This window comes from Sceloporus occidentalis, unplaced genomic scaffold (assembly GCF_023333645.1).
Source record: "Sceloporus occidentalis isolate IW3139 unplaced genomic scaffold, rSceOcc1.0.p SCAF_139, whole genome shotgun sequence".
In the NCBI taxonomy this organism is placed as follows: domain Eukaryota; kingdom Metazoa; phylum Chordata; class Lepidosauria; order Squamata; family Phrynosomatidae; genus Sceloporus; species Sceloporus occidentalis.
In genome coordinates this window covers 229,636-251,168 of record NW_028317119.1, presented here as the reverse complement: position 1 = coordinate 251,168, position 21,533 = coordinate 229,636, and the positions used below count along the sequence as shown (strand labels likewise).

General features: G+C 39.6%; 1 protein-coding gene across 1 annotated transcript; it reads left to right on the top strand.

Annotated features, from left to right (window-relative positions):
- The first annotated feature begins 1,885 nt into the window (after nucleotides 1-1,885).
- Nucleotides 1,886-13,374, top strand: LOC149281070 (ADP-ribosylation factor-binding protein GGA1-like). The gene is made up of 17 exons (XM_089499764.1): nucleotides 1,886-1,916; nucleotides 2,412-2,496; nucleotides 5,120-5,195; nucleotides 5,512-5,610; nucleotides 6,721-6,844; nucleotides 6,977-7,077; nucleotides 7,599-7,679; nucleotides 8,170-8,307; nucleotides 8,482-8,563; nucleotides 8,811-8,918; nucleotides 9,043-9,210; nucleotides 9,609-9,670; nucleotides 10,449-10,603; nucleotides 11,199-11,380; nucleotides 11,487-11,656; nucleotides 12,363-12,473; nucleotides 13,264-13,374. The coding sequence occupies exons 1-17, from the start codon at nucleotides 1,886-1,888 to the stop codon at nucleotides 13,372-13,374; spliced, it is 1,884 nt and encodes a 627-aa protein (XP_089355890.1).
- The last annotated feature ends 8,159 nt before the right edge of the window (nucleotides 13,375-21,533 follow it).

Sequence of the window (21,533 nt, the reverse complement as noted above, 5' to 3'; positions counted from 1 at the left end):
GAGAACAGGAAGCTAGCAAAGTGTCACATAATTCCGCCTCCCATTCCTTCCTCTGGGGACGGGACCAGAGAAGTTGCTCGCACAGCCGGGCCTCTGCAGAAGTCTTCGAGTGAGAGATCTGCAGTTCAGGTAAGGCGGTGGGGGAGGGTTTTTGAGCAAGTATGTGTGATTAATGGAATGAATGAGTATTTAAATGTTTGTGAATGAGTGTGTGTGTGATAGCATGGATGTGTAAGGGGGTGGTGGTGGTAGCATGGCATAGGGAGGCTGTACTCACACTCCTATCATCCCCAGGTTCCAGCATGTACTGGCTGCCTTGGCTTGATAGGATTGTGATTGCTGTTAGCAGTTATATATATATATACCTCCAGAAATGCCTTTTAACCCTCTATATGCCACTCTGGGAAAAAGGCATATCATGGGGCAGAGTGGCATATAGGAGGGTATAAGACATTTCTGGAGGCAGAGTGGCAACCTTGGGGGTAGATGTGCATAACTGGGGGGGCAGGTTGGCATATAAAAGGAAATACAAAAATATATATTTTTCTCAATCATAGCTTTTATTAAATATGAAAAAATTGTTTACATGAATTAATATTTACTAGTAAAACTTTTTTTCCTATAGGGTAGTCTTACATTCAGGCTTTTTGTTTTTTTCCTAAATTAATATTTAGATTTTGGGGGGGTCGTCTTATAATCTGGGTCGTCTTATAATCGAGCAAATACAGTATACATAAGTTTGTTCAGGAGACGTTCTTTTAAAATGATAGAAATAAATGAAACATAGTAACTATTGGTAATAATAAAACGCAACACTTCCTAATTACAGTCCTTACATAATTTTTAATACTATTGGTTTAAGGGATTTGGGGTACTGATTTTTCCTGTATAATTTTTTACTTGTAGTGGTAGGACTAAGGTGCAATTTTGCTTTATAAATTTTTATTTTTTTTATTATTTTCCTTTTCCTTTTTCTTTGCACTGTTGCCAGCGCAGTATGGCTTGAGATCCCCTTGGAGACGGCTCATTCATTTTTTATGTAAGTGATGTCATGGTGACATCACTGAGCTCCCAGTAAATAGTATTTTTCTTTTTCATTTTTTTGCAAGTGCGGTATACATTCTCCTGTGTCCTAGAAACTGTAGAATGAAATCAGGACAACAGGTTGTGGTCCCAAATCTTGCGTTGATCTACCTTTGCACCGGAAAGCGGGACAGAGGTACACCTTGGCGCCAAAGCGGGCGTGGCCAAAGCGAGGCTGTCCCGCGCAAAGCAGGACAGTTGAGAGGCATACATCCTAAGGGGTACGAACGAGTTAAGTCGCTTCAAGTTACTAAGGTATATGGGGAAAAAACACTTTGTATACCTCCTAACATGTCAAAATGCTTTAGAGGAACACTTTTTAATACGATTTTGTAGCCTAATATACCTTATAGCTATGTACCTAACCAAGGAGTTTGGCTTTATAAATGTAATATGTCCCAAAGAGGGACACCATGGCGGGATATGAGAAGGAAAGTGTGATATAGGGATTTGGGTCACAAAAGAAGGACACATAGGAGGTAAAGATAACAGGTGCAACTGCTACACATTAAGGGAGAGGCTTGTCCCTTCTAAAGTCGCGATAATGTAAATTAAAACACTCCTCGAATCCCACCCATAAAACAAAAGTTAAATGTTAGCGAATTTTTATATAATAAAAAAATAACTAACGCTACAGTAGCGCAAGGTGCATTCCAGCAATTGGGCGTACTCCAAACAAGGCAGAGCAGAAAAAGCGCGACACAGGTATCACTGGCGGAAGTGAGGTAAGGTCGGCTTCAGAACCTGGCGGAAGTGGCGCGGACACAGCCGGAAGTGGCGAGTGAGCTGTTTCGTTCAAAGGATGGACGAGGAAAGCTTAGAAGCCCGTATTAGTGAGTATTGAGAAGGGATGAGTTGCACGTGTTTGACTTTGTAGTGAGGTAGCCTGCATGTTGCGTGTTATAGCCAAAGTGACAGGCAAGGCCGCTACTTCCGTATGATACCAGTGACGTAAAATGGCTCTCTGTCTCCCACCGGCACCCGTGACGTGTTTTCTAAGTTTCTCTGTGTTGCAGGTATCTACCATGACTTCAGTATATGACGTTACCGTTCATATTAAAATACTTTTGGCCATTGGTTTTGTCCTGGTGATAATGCAGTACGTGTGATTATTCTGTGATATGATGTTAGGTCCCATTGCTTCTCCGTGTAGCGCCGCTCAGATGTGTCACTCCTAAGCATTAAATGGATTTGACACGCGGGTTCTGCCAGTTGCAATGCTGTTATACTTGTATTGTCCCTATTGCATGGTCATCCACCGGTGGTAGTTTGTTGGCAAGTCTATGCACCATCATGTGACTGTTCCTGTTTTCATTCTTCTTATGCAGACCGGGCCACAAACCCTCTAAACAAGGAACAAGACTGGGAAGATGTTCAGGCTTTCTGTGATCAGTTGAATCGAGAGCTTGAAGGGTGAGGATTTTTGTACCAATGGTCAAAGTATATCGATCATCCTATATCCCTGTGACTAACTAGCATTGAGAATGGTGGTAGTTTCTAAAAGCTTTTGGAATTATGAATGAACCTGTTTTAGATGAACCTTATGTCAGTTTTCTACACTGATACTGTTTGTTTAAATCTTGTTAGTTCTACCTTTCAAGTGTGGCTATTCTGTATCATGTCTAAGTTGTGTGTGCGTGACTGCATGTGTCTGAATAAACATGATATTTTATGGAAAAATCCCCTTTAAGTGTAAACACCCATAAAAAAACCTATACAGCTATGATGTCATGAAAGCTATTTATTAAGTTCAAAACCGTGTTTTTACAGGATACGGCACTACTATTTATTAAAGTATGGCATGAATACTGGTCTGTTTGCGTCACAATTTTTTTAATGTGATGTATGAATGATCTCAGCCTTCCCAAAGCTGGAATTGTGCTTATTTGACATCTCTTTTAGAACTAAATTCCAAATACTCTTTATACCTTTTCTTGTCTGTTAGATATTACCCCTGAACTAACCTACGTGCCAGGAATATGTAAACATGAATCTGGTCAGTGCAGAGTTACAGAAACCTCTGACATCAGGCTAACAAAAGCACTAAACTAAAACTATTTTCACGTTAAATGCAAATTTTACTGCATTTAAGACAATGCAGGTACCATTGTTATTGGCGTTCATAAATTTAAAACTTCTGTCTCATTTAACAACTTCCTTAGCTGCCTCTTCTTAAAGCAGGGAGCATTTCTTAGTACACTTCTTGCACTTACTTAGTAAACTCCCATTCTAGTTGATAAGTGCTGAATTCCCATTTAAATCATTGCCTGAAGTGGAAGTCGGTAAGTAGAGGCGAAAACCTTGAGAGAAAAAACTAGCAAGGGACAATTGATTGTTCCAAATCATAAGAGTCGTGTTGGAAGGAACAGAAAGCACTGAATAGTTTTTGTTAACTTTGAGTAAGACTTTTGCCACCATTTCCAATGTTGTCTGGAACTTTTACCAGGTCCTGAAAAATATATGTAAGGCAACATAGAATCTGTTACAGTTATCAGTTTCATATTATTTTGCTTTATACATTTCAGCTAATTTGAATAAAACATCTAGGGCACAAAACTATACTCATATTTCACAATTTCTTACAAAATATAAAATACAGTAAAGTAGAGCTGCAACAACTAATCGATAAAATCGATAATGAAAATCGTTGCAAACGATTTTTTTATTGATTATAAAATGAGGGTTTTTTGGGGTTTTTTAGCGCAAATGCTCTGAAAAATACCCCTCGTTTTACAATCCTTTTCATTCAGTGTGACTCACAGGAGTTACTACTTACAGCCCCTCTCTGCAGTCACACTGATGATTGGCCACGCCCATTTCCTATAGCATCCACATGGCCCAGCAATTCATCTAACAATAGAATTAATATTTGGGTTGCTGAAAGTTAGGGGATGTGGGGGTTAATTTAGGGGAAGTTATGATTACTGGGGTGTTTAGGATTAATTTAGGGGCAGTTATGATTAATGGGGTGTTCAGGGTTAATTTAGGGGCAATTATGTTTGGGGTGTTTAGGGTTAATTTAGAGGTAGTTTGATTAATGAGGTCTTCAGGGTTAACTTAGGAGCAGTTATGGTTGATGGGGTCATTAGGGTTAATTTAGGGGCAGTTATGGTTGATGGGGTCATTGGGGTTAATTTAGGGGCAGTTATGGTTGATGGGGTTTTTAGGATTAATTTAATGCTGAGGACTGAGGGTTAATTTAATAAGGTTAACTTAAGGTGCAGTTAGAGGTAATGGGGGGTAAACTAAGGGGAATCTAAATCCTGTGGCAGTGAAGATTAACCCAGTACTTGCGAATCTATGAGGGCACTATGGGATATCTGGGGGTATAAGGCATATGTGGGTAGGGCAGAGTGGTATATCTGGGAGGCAGTGTGGCATATCTGGTGGTATATGGCATATGTTGGGAGGGCAGAGTGGCATATCTGGGAGGTAGTGTGGCAAGCCTGAGCTCAGATGTGCATATCTGGTGGGGCAGGTTGGGAAATAAAAACAAGAAATGCATTTTTATCAGTTTTTTTTTTTTTTTCTGCCGTTTTGTTTTTAACATCCAGTTATTTTAAATAAATGAAAAATTTATATTTATTTTTTTATCCGATTAATCGAAAATATGAAAATAGTCGTTAGTTGCAGCCCTACAGTAAAGGTCCTGAAAGGTATAGAAATTTTTAGATCAGACTTATGTACTTTTATGCATGGATTCTTCCCTGGTTTCTACCGTCTTCATGTTCTATGTATTTTAAAAACTGCTATATTTATGTAATGGTTCACATAAAGCTTTTTCCGTTGTTTAACTTTATCACTTTACTGAGTGTGAAAACTCAAGCCCTGGTGAAGCGACGCTGTGAGTAGCGTCTCTTGAGATCTGTAGAAACATTGTGCATGTATGTGTCAAATCACGTGGTCTTTTTATGAATTCACAAACCCAGGAGACGATTTCCACGGAGCTCCAGATGGAGAAAAGGATAGACCATAGCTTTATACGGCTGCATGTGTAAAACCATACTATATAATGATCTTTTTTTCTGACTTCCAGGCCCCAGCTTGCAACCAGGCTTTTAGCCCACAAGATACAATCTCCACAGGAATGGGAGGCCATGCAAGCTTTGACGGTAATAAGTCAAATAAGTCTTCTAATTATTTTAACGTGACCAATTCCTGTAATTTCGTCTATGTATGTATAATTCTATATTAAAATTTTTTATTATATAGTTTTTATTTTTTAAATTATGCAAATTCCACATTTGCATAATCTACCACTGCGTGTAACGCTAGGCTTAACTAGACTAGTAAAATGTCTTATCATTCATAACAATCAAAGGTAGAATGTTTATTTTTCCTAAAATGTTTGATGGAAATTCACCGCACCATGTTTTTACGTTGTTTTAATAATTTTTATGCCCATATTTCTCACTTATTATATGATAGGTCCTAGAGGCATGCATGAAAAACTGTGGCAAGCGTTTTCACAGCGAGGTTGGAAAATTCCGGTTTCTGAATGAGCTGATAAAAGTAGTTTCTCCAAAGGTGAGATTTGAAGCTTTTTATGACGTCTGGAATGCTGTGGCAAACACACCTTACTCGCTTTCTGCATTTTAAGTTTAACACACATAGTGTATTTTACAGATAAAAATACGCTAGACGTGTGTTAGAAAGCCACCCAATTCCCATGTCAGCATTATACCAGGATCATATTTAACGCATTTCCTGTGCTGAATTTTGCTGTTTTGCGCCATTCAAGATCCCAAAATGTATGTGGTAACTTTTGTGCTGATTGTCAAGTGGAGTAGCTTTTATTAAGCAATAGTCTTTCTATTGGTATTTGTCATGTGAAATGGAGAAATTTCATTGAAGTGGGCTTTTCAACACGGTTTATCCAGCAACTCAAGTGTGTTAACAGAGTCCCCTTTCTAGCAAGTCTTTTTAGATAATTTGAGAGAATTTTAACTTTACTCAGCAGAGATGATTGTAGCAATATTTTTGTTGTAACGTTGCTTTCATTTTAAATTCCATTGCCCTGCTTCTTTGTGACCATTGACTGTCTGCCAAAACCTACTGCAGTGCAGAAGAATTATTGGAATGGGTTGGTGACATCGTAGAACAAACCTAATCATCGATCTATGTATTTTCAACTGATCTTTATACATTTGTATAGTATGTGGATATCAAAAGTGATGCTTATTATTAGGAAGTATTTGTTCCTACATCAGTTATTCTATATATTAAATGTGTGAGCATTTTTTTCCTGTGCATACACCTTAAGTGATGCACTAGTTTTCTTCAGCAGAATGAGATCACTTCTCTACATCAAGATCAACTTTTATGACATTGCATTCTAAATACATATACATTAATATGTAGTCCCCCCCCCCCCTTTCCAGTATTACTACCCCAGCGCACAAAGCAAGGTCAATAAAAGACATGGTTGAAAGAGTTTGATGTAGAAGAACTTGACTGACCTGCACGGAGTTGTGACCTCAACCCCATCAAACACCCCAGCCTTCTCTTCCACCACCAGTGCCTGACTCAACAAATGCTCTACTGGATGAATGGGCACAATTTCCCACAGAAACACTCCAAAATGTTGTGGATAACTATAATTTGGAATGGGTATTTGAGCTTGGTTTTTTTCTATAGTACCTAGGCACTCGTTCTCCAGAAAAGGTAAAGCTGAAGATTCTGGAACTGTTGTACAGCTGGACCCTAGGACTTCCAGATGAAGTAAAGATATCGGAGGCTTATCAGATGCTAAAGAAACAAGGTGAGTGTAGATATGATTCGATATATTTTTGGCTAGAGTTTTAGAGTTATAGTTAGAGTTAAGAGTTATAGTTTTTGCTTGTATTTCACTTGTACACTATTCTTTTATTTACATGGAACTTTCTCTTCACAGGTATATTGAAAGAAGATCCCAAGCTACCAACTGATGCAATGATCCCCCCTCCCCCTCCTAGACCTAAGAATGCCATATTTGATGATGATGATAAGTCTAAGGTAAAGTGAGTGCAAAATATTTCTTCTGAGCTGTACTACTCCAGTGCTCCTTATCACGCTTTTAATTTACACTCAAATACCTTTCATCTCTGTGGGATGTTAGTATGTATAGACTTTTGTTTGCTCAGTGAGTGAATTTTCCTAATTGCCCTTGTAACTTTTAACACATGAAAACAAATTTATACAAGCCTTAGCCCTACTGAAATATCCCATGTTTCTTTTAAATCCTGTTTGCAAATAAGATAGGGCAGTTTGTATGCAAAATTATACGTATTTTAGGCCTGTTAACATAACATATTTGTACATAGTTGCCTTAAGCATGTTGTTCGGTTTTACGTTAAAGGGATTTTTGTTTGACTTTTAAACTGTCATGCAATGCAAAATAAAATATCAATTAACTAAACCTATTGTGTTTGCACAGAATCGTATTCAGTCTCATATGTAATTCACAGATCAAAGTGCTTATAAGCCATGCGCTGCATATCTATTAATTCATAAACTTGACAAACTCTCTCTGACAGATGTTAGCCCGACTACTGAAAAGTTCCCACCCAGAAGATCTGCGAGCTGCTAATAAATTGATTAAGGAAATGGTCCAAGAGGTAAGGCATTTCCAAAGTTGAAACAACCAGCCTGTAACCATCTTAAAGACGTTTCACAAAAGTGCATTAAGATGTGCTTTTTGCTTAAAATTTCTGCTCATTGACGCGAGTGTTTGGAATACTTATTATATTAACCCATTGAATGCATGCCAGTGTACATTCCCAAACCATACAAAAATAACATTTTATAGGTTTATGCTACAAGGAAAAAATATTTCTTGTGACTGTGTCATGGGTATTTTTGCGTATTCTATAAGGAATCAGTATTGCCTGTTACTGAAAATCCAAATCTTGTAGCTTAGAATGTAATTAACCTGCTATAGCCCACTTAAAGTGTAAAACACCTAAAATGCCTTAAACCGGTAATATTTCTCATTCTTTCCAAAGCATTAAAAGCATACCCAGAGATCACATTTTCTGGATTTTCCTACTCTCGCTGTCTATTGTGTCTTAACATTTCTTTCTCTTGCTGTTTCCACATCCCTGTTAGGATCAGAAACGTATGGAAAAAATCTCTAAAAGGGTTAACGCTATCGAGGAAGTGAACAACAATGTGAAGCTACTGAGTGACATGCTGAGCACGTATAAATCAGGGCAAACATCGGAGGGAAGCGAGGACTTAATGAAGGTATCTGTGTTCAATAGGGACCGACCAGCTAGTGTCGTGAATTAGGGTACACTGATTATCACTGGTATCTGATTTACATAGTGTTTATTTTAAATGAATTATAAAGGATGGGTTGGAGCTATATTGCCCTATTGTTCTTCGTTTAGAGTTTAATCAATCTCAATTTACCCATAGGAGCTGTATCAGCGCTGTGAAAAAATGAGGCCCACACTATTCCGTCTGGCCAGTGACACAGAAGACAACGATGAGGCCTTGGGTAAGATGAATGACTCCTATAAACCAAACAAACGTGGGCAGGTTCCAGTGATATACTCATATGAGCTATTAGCTTGAATAGGTATTGTCGTCTTTTTAAAAAAGCATGCAAGTTATCCTATTCTGCCAGTGCCTTCAGATAAAGCACTTCTATTCTACCAGTGCCTATTTGAGACATGCATATAGTTTTCTTCTTGGTAGCATTTGTAGCATACTTTTAACACCAGACTTTTCTTTCTTGCATCTAGCGGAAATCTTGCAAGCTAATGACAGTTTGACACAGGTGATCAATACGTACAGGGAGCTGGTGAAAGGAGAGGAGATCAATGGTGATACTGCATCCAACAGCATGCCAGGTTAGACGGAGCACTATTCTCCACAGACACAGTACTGTATTATTCTAAGTTATTAAAATGCCTTGTAAACTCATCTTGTCAATGTCTGGAATGTCATTTTGTGTTCTCTCCTCTTTCCACTTAGCCAGCTCCTCTGCATTGCTGGATCTTTCAGGACTGGACATGGCCTTTGCTGGTGCTCCTTCATATCCTTCTGTTCCAGCCATGCCCTTGCAGCCTTCTTCTGGTCCCCCTTTACAGCACACCGCATCCACGTCCATATCATTACTTGATGATGAGCTCATGTCCCTTGGTAACAAATGTTTTCAGTCTCTGTTTACATTGTCTAACTGACCAGCTCCTGTTTTAGTGGTCTTTTCTTCTGGGTTTTGAACCCGAGTGACCCAATGTTTGGTGAAAACTAGGTCTGCATGATGAAAACTACAAGCCACTCTGCCAAGTACTTCTTTAGAACATCATTCATTTTAAAAGTTTTATTTAAATAAAAGGTAGTACTTATAGCAGTACTATTAAGAGCAAAATAATACCCCACTTTATTTCAAAAGGTACATTTTTAAAACTGTTGCTTTAAATTTGAAGGACAGGCTAGAAGGGGCGAAGTGGTTCTTATTATCTACTGTAAAATTCTATGTTTCCAGGTACATTTAACAGAAACTGCATTGTAATAAGCATTTCTTTTGTCTCCCCCAGGTTTAAATGATCCTGCTCCCTCCACACAACCTTTAGAGTCATCCACATGGACTATTTTCCAGGTAACCCGAGTTCAGTCCATGTTTTCTTGCAGATTAGCAGTGATAAATAGTAGCTTCTTTATGCCTTGACTTAACTTTCCATACAAACGGTTAGTATCGTTTATATGCGATAAGCGTCCACAAATGTAACATTAGAATTCAGTTATTTTGTCTTTATCAGTGTGTCAGAAAATATGAATAGACTTTGATGAGACTTAAAGGGGTTGACGCGTATTTCTAGCAGCCATAGCATACATGTATCCATTGATTTCTGTTCAAAGGCTTAATGAAGGACAGCAATAAGTCTATACTTGCAGATCAAGTTGTCTAATACGTAGAATTTGAGGTGTTATTTATATGAAGTGTGATATACAAAATACGCTGTTCAGTTCTTACATAAAATATTGTAGGTGCATATCCGTCAAATGTTGTATTTTCTGCATTACTAAATTTCCCGATGGTGCTGATAGTATACAAGAAGCAAGGCAGACCAACATGGACATAATTTAATAGTTAAAAAAAAAAAAAGACCATGCTAGCATAATCCCAAGTATACTAGCATACTGTGACTGATTTTGTAGCTTTTTATACTTGAAACTGACTGATTGTAATACTGAATGTGTGAAAGAAATCTGAATATGTTCTATTTTTCAAGGGCTTCTCATGAAACACATTTTTAAAAATAGCCTGATATAACATAAGGTTTTAAAGGTTGTGTCTCAGTAGTAGCTGTTCAACGTAATGATGTGTGTGCACATAAATGACATACACAGATATGAACCAACATTATCACTTCCAGTCTTCAGAAAGTACGAATCCTGCTTTAAATGAAAAAGGAGCTTCCTCACTTCCACAACAGTGCCCACAGGGTATTAAAGCCCTGGAGGATTTAGATCTACTAGGAAAAACCCTTCTACAACAGTCCTTGCCGCCCAGTGGCCCCCAAGTACGATGGTGAGAGCACCTTGCACGTATCTTCTAATTTTCCCCTTCATGGTTAGTCTTTCTTATTCTTGCTTTATCAAATCAAAGGAAAGCAGAAACTGTCTCGTGTACATGGGTGAATGTTTTAGAAACAAACATTTTTCTATATTACACTTTGTATAATACTGTTTGAGTATACTTAAAGTGTGTATTTTAACCCCTTCCGTACGGATGACGTACCTAGTACTTCCTGGTTGGGTGTCGCCCACAGACCGGGACGTACCAGGTATCCCAGCGATCCGTAACAGCCACTCCTCCTCAAAAATATTTAAATAATACTGTGGTCTTCAAGGGAAGACCCAGTACGCGAACGCCGGTACGGAAGGGGTTAAATGTGTTCCTCAATAGAATGTTTTGGGCTTCTATGTGTACAAATGTCATGTAGTTTATGTGTTAAAATAAAAATGTGAAGACTGTTGTCATCTTAATGATCCTCTTGCTCACAGAGCAATTTGAACAGAATACCAAAAATTCTATTGTCTTGAGTAGTAACGTAAATTACTAGTAGATTCTTCTTAACATTGTATTTACCATTGGCTACTTAATGCTGTCTGTCCCTAAATAGGGAAAAACCCCAGCATAAACCAACACTGCGAGATCTTCAGTGTAAAACTGTTCCTGTCGCACAGCCTGCAGCTGTACTTGGGACCCTTCAGCCACTTGGTGGAGAGCAGCTTGCACATTCCCCTGTGAAGACAGAAATTTCTCTGGCAAATGTCCATGTGCCTCTGGATTCCATTAAACCCAGTATGTTTCAAAGATATGAGCTGAACATGATTCTCACACTGGGCCTTCCAGTCCAGGCCTGCTTTAATTGATCAATGATTTCCTTTTATCATTTTGCTTTCCCCAGGTAGTATACTCCCAGTAACCGTATATGATCAGCAAAGTTTTCGGGTACTTTTTCACTTTGCTCAGGATCCCCCTGCGGGGAGGCCGGACATCCTTGTGGTTGTGATTTCCATGTTAAGTACAGCCCCCCTCCCTGTCACTGGAATCAGCTTCCAGGCTGCTGTGCCTAAGGTAAGCAAAGCGTATCATATGGTTTTACTTGGAAATTACTCTTCTCAACTTTTACTACCCAGCTATGATCTCAGAAACATGTTTTTGTCAGCTTAAAAGTAACATGTCACATGATAAAACTCAGTTGAAGTGGCATTAAACAGTTTTTTGAGCGTTAAGAAGAGTAAGTTGAGTAAACCTTAGTTTTATTAAAAGTAGGGTTAGCAGAATTGTGCTTAAGAAAAAGAAGTTTTACTTACCTGCCGATGCTCACTTCCACCTGATGTGTTTTTTTTTGTTTGTTTTTTTTACCCCTTGGCCTTCAAAGCAGAAACCTTTCTCTGACTGTACTGGCGTTGAGCGTTCTTTTTGGACACTGCCGGCTCCTGTACGGTCAGAGGCTGGCTTCTGCAGTGAAGACTGGCAACAGGGGGATGTGAGCATCAGTAGGAAAGTAAACTGGCTTTGTTCCCCCTTCTAAACTAAGTAAACCATTCTGTAAACCTTACTTTTGTTGCAAGTAAGCCTTACTTAACTGTGTAATTCCGATTTCTCCTTCTTATTTGTAGAAAGTAAACCTTTTCGGTGCATTGCCAGTCTCCTGTCACTAAATTGGATGCCTGGCCATTATTTGAATAGAATATCAATTACAGGATACTCTGTTATTTCTTAAAACTTTGCTTTGCACTCCCTCATTATGTGTCCTCTATTGTTGATTCTCTTTAAGACCATGAAGGTGAAGTTGCAACCAGCGTCTGGGAATGAGCTCCCACCATTCAATCCCATACTGCCTCCATCTGCGGTCACTCAAGTGCTGCTGCTGGCTAATCCCACCAAGGTAAGATTCAAAGAATACGACATGTAAATATGCACAACGGTAATAAATACAAAGTACACACTTTGTGGTCCGATTATTCTGGTTACTGATCGGCTGCTTGAAGCAGCGACAGGAAAGTACTATGATAGAAATCAATGGAAGCACACTTTGGTCTCAAACAGCTTGCTGCATTTGCTGAGCCAGCTAACTGCCAGTAAGTATATCACAACGAGCAAGGAGATGTGTTCTCTTGCATGGAAAATAGCAGAGCAGTGTAAGACTTCTGCAGAATCCTAACGTGTATTTATAAAAGGAACCCCTTGGAAATTAAGAGGGCCCTCCCAACTGTGTGTTAAAGTGCATATGATGGCTAGAGTTTGAAGTAACGCCCGATGATTTGCCATAACTCTTATGAATACTTTTTCAACTGAACTCTGTAGTGTATATTCTGCTCGTTTATTCAGAAATAATCTTGACAGCACTCAAAAGGCTTGAAGGATTTCCGTTCTTGGTTTTGGATGCCAGCCTCAACTATCAACTAGATTGTAAGCTCGCAAGAGCAGGGTCCTCTTTCTTTCATTTTGTACCTGTCCGTTATTGTGTGTGACTTTAAGTTATTTCACTACATAGTACTGTTACAATTTATAATGGAGCTATATAAATATAATCTCTGCTCATAGTTTATTGAACAGACTTCCTATTGTATTTACCCACCTCTTGTATTGTTAATGTGCCTTTTTCTACATACACCTGCATTTGTCTTGTTTGGTGCTTGTTTCATTACCCTGTCCTGTGTTTTCCCTGCTCATAGGAGAAGGTGCGTCTACGATACAAACTGACCTACACCCAGGGGGAGCAAGCCTTTGATGAGATGGGAGACGTAGAAGACTTCCCACCAGTTGACAAGTGGGGGAACTTCTAGAGCATGGCCAAGAAAAGCTGATGGCAAGCGGGGCAGAAACTTTACTGGCATTAAGTGACTGCGCCTCCTCACTTTATTTGGAAGATCCACTCCCATAGGTGGCGTCCAGCAAATGTAGTGCAGAAATGACTATGATGGGCACACCTTGAACTGCAGTAGATACATCATCATGAATTAATGTGGCTGCTCTTCAGTGAGATTCTTTTATGTTTATCCAGAACTGTCTTACTTTCTGCTGTTAATGGATACCCCTGGGGGTACATGAATTGCAACCTGGTACCAGAGTAATTGGTAGGTTACTCTAAGGAAAGAAAATCCACTTTTTAACAGTGCCCCATACTTTTTATATGAGGCTTTTGCTCTACCCATCCTTTCTAGTTATATTTTGATGGTCTAGTACCTCCAGTGGGGCCTTTCCTGAAACCTGTCCTTTTACCTCAGAAGAAGTACTCACCAAATATTGTCGGTAGTACATAAAGCATAAGACTTAACTTGTTTTCACTTCCTGCTTGTTTTCTCTTTTCTTTCTCTGCACATAAACATGATTTCTCAGTCTCTATTGTGTGTCCTATTGTGATAGAAGTCCCTCTAATCATTTCATTATACTTTCTCCAAATTAATATTGGCACAGGCACATAAAATTTTTACAGTGACTCTACTAAATACGACCTGGACGAATATCACCTACTGTGATTCATAGTATATTTCTAGATACAGATATACAGAAAAAACTAATTACCACGTAACTATATTATTGTCCATAGTTTTCAAGCTAAAACCTGGACAGTGCTATAGCAGTCGACGGTAACATTGCATTTGTTTTTGGGATGGTTACTCTATATTAATACTTTGTCTCAGATGTTTCTCCAGTTTTGGAAATACGGTTCTGCATATCAAAAAGTCTGTCTTGGTTACAAGATTAGTTTACAGAATAAGGTATTTAATAAAAGGTGTGTCAAAAATATTTCCACAAGCTTTCTTAAAATTCATTTATGGCCAGCCCTGGTATAGTTTTCCTACAAGAAGGACTGATTCTTCCCTACATACTGCAGTCTTTAAGGAAATCTTAACTCTTAACTGTTTGCAGCCTCCCCAGCCCTTTTTGTAGAAAACTTCACAGTAAAGTCACTCATCATTTAGTAAATCAATCCTAATGAATTATTTAATTATTTCCCCTTCAGGCAGACAGTGGCAAGAATGTTTCTATAACTTGTCATTGATTAGATGTACTGAGCCATGAAAATGTGTTAATGTCAGTCTTTGGCAGTATACTTTATATATATATATATATATATACTGTATATTCTGTGGGAGGGTCTGTTGTGTACACACTCATGTCTACATATACAGCAAAAGTCATGAAGTGGCAGACTAAAATCACCCGATATATTCATTGTTTGCCTCATGGGCAGTAGTGCTTCAATACCTGCCTCCCATTTGCAACTGCAATATAATATGTGAATTCACACAAAGCAGACTGTACTGTTTTCTGTATCCGCGCCACACATTCTGTTTTAATGAAGAGTATTCTGTACTATATGGTGATGCTTCCTGTGTTAAACTAGTTGGTTGTTTTTTTTGGGGGGGGGGCACCTTAGACAACTTGCAGTCATTTTTTTGTGACATCTTTTCAATAAGATCTCTAAGCGCTACTCTTCACTGCTCACATTCTTTTCTAAAACAGGCTCTGCCGTGTGCTAAGATCAGGCTTCCCCTACACACAAAACATATGTACAAAGACTAGTTAGCACAGGTCTAAGAGGGATTTGTGTGACTTAAACCAAGCTCCATGTATTGACCACATCTCTTTCTGAGTCACACACCTTTAGCATTCACGCTCCCACGCTAACACAAACTGCTTCTTTTCAGCTGACTTAATGCTACTTCTAGTTGAGGGTAGAGAAACGGTTGTGAGCTACAGCATATTTCACCACCAGTGGTTTGTCATATTTACAATAGTTAAATTGTAAATTGCATGTACTGTTTAGGTGTCAATTACATAAAATGTTCTAACACTTAAAATTCAAAGCTGCCGTGTTTCAGATGGGATAAGCATTCATCATGTTCAGCGTTAGGAGGCAAAGCAATAGATGCAAAAAGTTAAGGAATTTATTATGAGCACACTGTAGGTGAGGGCTATATTTGAAAACTAAAGCATTCTTTTAGGAAGATGGTACTTATTCCGTGTTCTCTAACTGCAGTTTGTTACAGTTTAATATATGTAACCCAAGCCGCCTTTTTCTTTCTATTTATCTCATATATTACAGAAGTACTAGTAACCCATTTGCTTGGAATGAAAATAACTTGTGTGGCCATAGGTCATTGTCCCAAACATGCGTTTTATACGTGGAAATCCCGATTGTTTCTTTTGTTTGCGTTATTGTCCGCCTAGAACCAAGGAGCAAGTGTGCCATTCTTGAACGTTTCCATGACTTACATCAAAGGTAATATAGAGGTTGGTCAGAATTAAAATGAATCTAAAGAAAATCTCCTAAGAGTAACATAATTCAATGTGGAAAGCCACTTATAATTCTTCATTTTCGAAATGAGACTATTTTACTATGAAAACAGGAAGTTGCACTACGCATACAATTTGTAGGTTTCTGCTGTGTTTCTAAACATATTTGCTGCTTAAATTATTTCCCGTTTCTCTTGCTTCAACCCCTTTGAAACTAATTTCTTGTTGGATTATAAAAGGCCATTTTGCCCAGCATAACTTTAGAAGCTTTTGTTGGAAGTAGTGGGGTTAGATTGAGTGGGTTTGCAATGTGTTTTCACAAAAAGCCATTAAAGCTGCAAGAATATGACAGATACATTGATAAGACCTCTTAATTGTGCTTCGCAAGCTCCTGTTAAAATACCTACTTGTCCCTCCAGTGTGAAAAACAATACTTAATGCAGAACACTCATAACTGAATTTGGGTTATCGGTACTACTGATAAGTGTAACGTCCCATTGGTTGCTATGATGATTGCTCCACTTTTTGCCACTAGGCACCAGAATTGCTTTATACATAAGTCCCCATTTATCACAGTTTGACCTCATCTTGTCTCTGAACTTCAATTTCAGTCAGGTTTATTTTTCTGTGTTTATGTATAATCTATTTTGGTGTTTAAGGGGAGCCAGGTCCGGCAGCGAAATTCAGTCTGTAATTTAATGAGAAATAAAAGCTTTATTTCAGAAGTCTGAAATGTTGTATGTGTGTAACTGAAAGAAGCTCCTTATATAATGGTTATAAAGTGCTCCTGAATTTTAGGATATGCCAAGTTTGTTCACTATGACATAGTTACCCCTCCCCAGTGTTCCTGCCCTACTCAGGTAGGGACATGTTAGATTTTTTCCAAGAAAGTTTATTTTATTTTTATTTTATAGATCCCTGGAAGGGGGAATTCTATCTTTTTGCACCAGTAAAGTACTTTGGGGGAAGCGCTTTGGGAACAAGTGCTTACCTCATGGGTGTGAGGTCCAGGGGGGGACCCAAGGTACAACTCAGAGTTACTGGGTCCTTGGTAGGTACCTTTTTGATTACCTTAAATTCCTTCAACCCTTGAGTGGGTTTACTGGGAGAGAGAGAGCAGGCAAATCTGTTGGACTAGCTCAGCTTGGATCCTCCCCGCACTCACATCTCCACAAGCACTATGCAAACGCTTCCAGTTTGCTGGAAAGGTGCTTCCAGTCGCCGTTTTTGTTGAGGGCATGCTGGGAAAATACCAGTTACCGACAGGGCCTGGGATGCATTCGCCAGTCTAAGGACAAGTATGTATATCCTGTTCTGGCTGTATCCCTCTTGGGACCTGAACCTAGTTCTACAAGACCTGTCCGTTCTGCCCTTTGAGCCATTGGAGGAGGTCCCTCCTAAGTTCCTCACATTAAAAGTGATTTTACTTTCGGTTGTTCAGCTAGGAGGACGAGTGAGCTCCAGGGTCTCTCTCTATCTTGGATCTTTTTATGAAATTCTGTGATGACATGGTTATACTAAAGATCCCTCCCGAATCTATGCCCACAGTGGTGTCTGATTTTCATAGATCTCAGGAGGTCTTTTTGCCAGTATTTTGTCCTGAGCCCAAGAATGAGATGCAAGAGAGGTTACATACATGGGATCTTTGTTGGCCGATAGATTAGGGAAGCAATGTCAAAAGCTTATATTGCAGCACGTAAGAATCTCTGGGTTGCTCTAAAGGCCCATTCTACCAGAGCCATCTCTTCCTCGTGGGCCGAAGCAGCCAGCGTATATCCAGACTGTATCCTGTAAAGCCTGGAAAGCCTGGAAAAATTATTCATACGTTTACCAGGCCCTACAGGCTGAACCCGATTAGATCAAAGACCAAATTTGTAACACAGGTCCTTCAATCAGTTGTTTGACCATTCCCACCCAGTCTTGCTACCTCTGTCTGTGTGTCCTGCTGGGAATGGCAAGGAGAATCGAACAGATGTCTGAAACAGACTGACCCTCTTCTGCTCTTGGAAATGCAGAAGCTGCTATTAAATTATTTAAGGGTGGCCTGTAAGTCAGCATCCACTTTTTAACGTACACGGCTGATTTTTCATTGGCTCTTACACCGGCAGAACATAGCTTCCTACTGGGGTTAGATAATGTTGCTTTACACATTCAAAAGGATGGGTGTTTGGAGGTAAATGTTGTCTTCTTAGGAACAGTAGATTCTACAGATAGCTCAGGCTTATCTGAGGACATGCTACAAAACAGAAATAAATGTAGTAGTCACAGAAAATAAAATGTCAAACTTGAGCAGACAAGACAATCCAGCCAACAGGATGCTGTATCCAAAATACTGGCAAGGCTATTGCAGTAGGGCATCCAAAAAGCTGTACAGCCCGAAACAGAAGGCCTTAAATAATGGCTTAGAGACTTGTGCATTTTATTTTTAACAAAACTGTCAGTTTTGTCACTCTGGCCGATCAGCATTTACAAGGGGAGGGGACGAGCATTAGATACATAAGTGTGCTGACGCGATTTTAACTTGTCACTAGCAGCAGTTACAGACTGATGGGAGTTGGAGTGTGAGACAGTGACAGTTTAGTAGAGGCTGAGATTAGTGCTCATTATACAATACTGCTTGTACATTAATAATTTATTTTAGTACAGAAAATGTACGGTTGTGGGGTAGATTGGAGAAGCTGTAGTGGCTACTGCGGTATATTACAGGGACTGCAGCAGACATTTTCCCCCTGTTCCTGAGTAGATTTTAGTTGATTAAGACAGTTGCCCATTTATACTACTAGCCAAAGCTCTAATTTGTGGACAAGTATTTTTATCTTTCTATCATATCCTCTATTATTCTTTATTGATAAATATATATATATTGGTGACAAAACCAGACATTATAAAATACATTATTGGGGAAATCCAGTCCTGCTCCACGGGGCTGCATGTGCCTATCATATGCCAGTGTCTGCCTGCCCAGGCCCAGTGCTCTGCTGCTGCTGCTGCTCTTCTTTGACCATCCTAACTTTGTGGGAACCTTTTTAAAAAAAATAAAAACAAAAGGTGAAATCCAGAAATCCACTCCTGCTCCACGGGTGCATGTGCCCATGATGTGCCAGTGTCTGCCTCCCAAGGCCCAGTGCTCTACTACTGCTGCTGGACCACTTGACCATCCTTTAAATTCTATCATGAAAGGTAAGTCCAGAACGTGTCAGGGTGTCATGAATGTCGTTCCAAAAAGACCTCTGAATTAAGTCTGAAACGAACAAGCGGGAAACAAAATTAGTTACCCAAAAATTTCCTCTGAATTTATTTTGCTTGCTGTGCACATGTCTAACACACAATACCCTTCACAAATATTGGCACCCTTGGTAAATATGAGCAAAGAGGTCTGTGAAAAAATGTCTTTATTGTTTAACGTTTTGATCTTTTCTGCAAATAATACACAAAAATACTCATAGATGCTGTCATGGATATCAAACACAACACAAGTTTATACAAAAAAAAAAAAAATTTAAATATCAAGACATTCCAAGACATTTTGGACAATGCTATGCTTTCTACTTTTCCTTTTTCTACTCCAGCATGACTGTGCCCCAGTTCACAAAGCAAGGTCCATAAAGACATGGTTGGATGTGTCCAGTATGGAAGAACTTGACTAGCCCGCACAGACGCCCTGACCTCAACCCCATTGAAGATCTTTGGGATGAGCTAGAATGCCAATTGTGAGCCAGGCCTTCTCATCCAACATCAGTGCCTGACCTCACAAATGCTCTACTGGATGAATGAGCAAAAATTCCCACAGAAGCACAAATCTTGTGGAAAGCCTTCCCAGAAGAGTGGAAACTGTTATTGCAAAAGGGTACCAACTACATTTTAACGTCTATGTATTAAGAATGCGATATAATAAAAGTCTCTGTTGGTGTAATGGTCAGGTGTCCCAATATTTTTGTCCTTATACTCCATATATAGTAAATAAATATATATTTTTTAACTCTTTACTCACTACTGTTATGGGAACTAAAAGTTAGGTATAGCATCTGCAAGAATCCTTGTCCATATGTGTGTGTGTGTGTATATATATATATATATATATATATATATATATATATATATGATGGCATGTCTTTGTTACTATGTTGGTTACCATAATGCAAATATCCATTAAAAAAAGATATTTGACAGAGGATTCACTAAATTGCTAGAGGTATCACCGGGTTTAGGTACAACCAAGGAATGCATTCTAGATGTATTTGAGATTTTAAACATGTCAGGTCACAAATCAAGTAAACCACCAGGAAATGCGGCTTATTTAGCAACATAAGCCTCTCCGCTGCAAGTCTGCCTCAGATAGTCTGCAAATACAGATTTGTGCAAGTGCTCATTGCATTTAACCAATTATTTCTGTGCAAGCTGTGCATTTCTGCCTCAACAATATGTTGATGGGCCATATCCATTCCTGACTTGGTTTTAGGAGTGGCACTGGGTTTTCGGGGTTATTAAGGAAGTTTATAGTTATCTCATGTCAAACACATATTATAAGAGTAATTCTATACAAACTAAGCAACACAATTCTGATCAATACAGTGATGTAATTTTTTTGTGGATTTTTTGTCTCACATTACCCATATCCTCTTAAACCAATGGGGCCCCCTAAGCAGCAGCTTAATCAAATTTATATAGTAGGGTCACCTCTACTTGGAGTGTAAGAAACCGCTGCTTAATATTGTTGGTGATAACAAAAATATAACACATAAAGCCTGGCCGTAGCTGCCCCTTCACGCCATTAACAGTCCAGCCGATTTCAGTCTGAGTAGAATATAGCAAGGGACTGCCTAGTGGTGAACACAATTAAGGTGCTTTGCCCCAGGTCCTCCAAATGGTGTCCATACCAGCCCAGTATGCCAACTGCCTCTCTTTCGCTGCTAATATGCCTGCATTATTCTGGCTCCTTGGCAGGGGTGTAACTAGAAGCCTCGGTGCGAGAATCTGTTAAGGGCCCCCCCACCCCAACCCAATCTACCCCTTCTCACACCATCTACCCCCTTCTCACACTATGTACCCCCCTTCTCAGGCTATCTACCCTCTCCCTACGCCCCCCTTCTCACTATCTACCCTCTCCCTACCCCCTCTCACTATCTACCCTCTCCCTACCCCCCTTCTCACTATCTACCCTCTCCCTACCCCCCTTCTCACTATCTACCCTCTCCCTACCCCCCTTCTCACTATCTACCCTCTCCCTACCCCCCCCTTCTCACTATCTACCCTCTCCCTACCCCCCCCTTAGTAGGTCACTTACTGGGCAGTTCTGCGGTGGGGTCATATGCCGGCGTTTAGCGTGAAGCGCCGGCACCCGAGTCAGACGCCTCACGCTCCCACCACTGGAGTCGGGACAGCGCTGAGGCAGGCGGCGGCAGGGAGCAGAGGAGACAGAAGTGTGCCGAGTGGTTACTGAAAACGACCGCTCGGCACCCCTTGGGCCCCCTGGCTGGCAGAACTCCAGGGCCCGGTCACAGTTCGGACTCCTGCGACCCCGGTAGTTCCGCCACTGCTCCTTGGATTACTTCTGCAAAAGAGCAGAGCCATGGAACAAAAGCAAAAATAAAAATAGTCCAAATTGTTTTTTTTGGTCAATTATTATCATTATTATTATTTATTGTTTTATATAGCACCATCAAATTCCATTTGCACAAGTAATTTCCCCATAATTAAAATA

Coding starts and splice junctions, on each gene's coding strand:
- LOC149281070 (XM_089499764.1), top strand. CDS start 1,886: ATGGACGAGGAAAGCTTAGAAGCCCGTATTA. Junction 5,196..5,511: donor AGGCCATGCAAGCTTTGACG/GTAATAAGTCAA, acceptor ATTATATGATAG/GTCCTAGAGGCATGCATGAA. Junction 8,564..8,810: donor AGACAACGATGAGGCCTTGG/GTAAGATGAATG, acceptor TCTTGCATCTAG/CGGAAATCTTGCAAGCTAAT.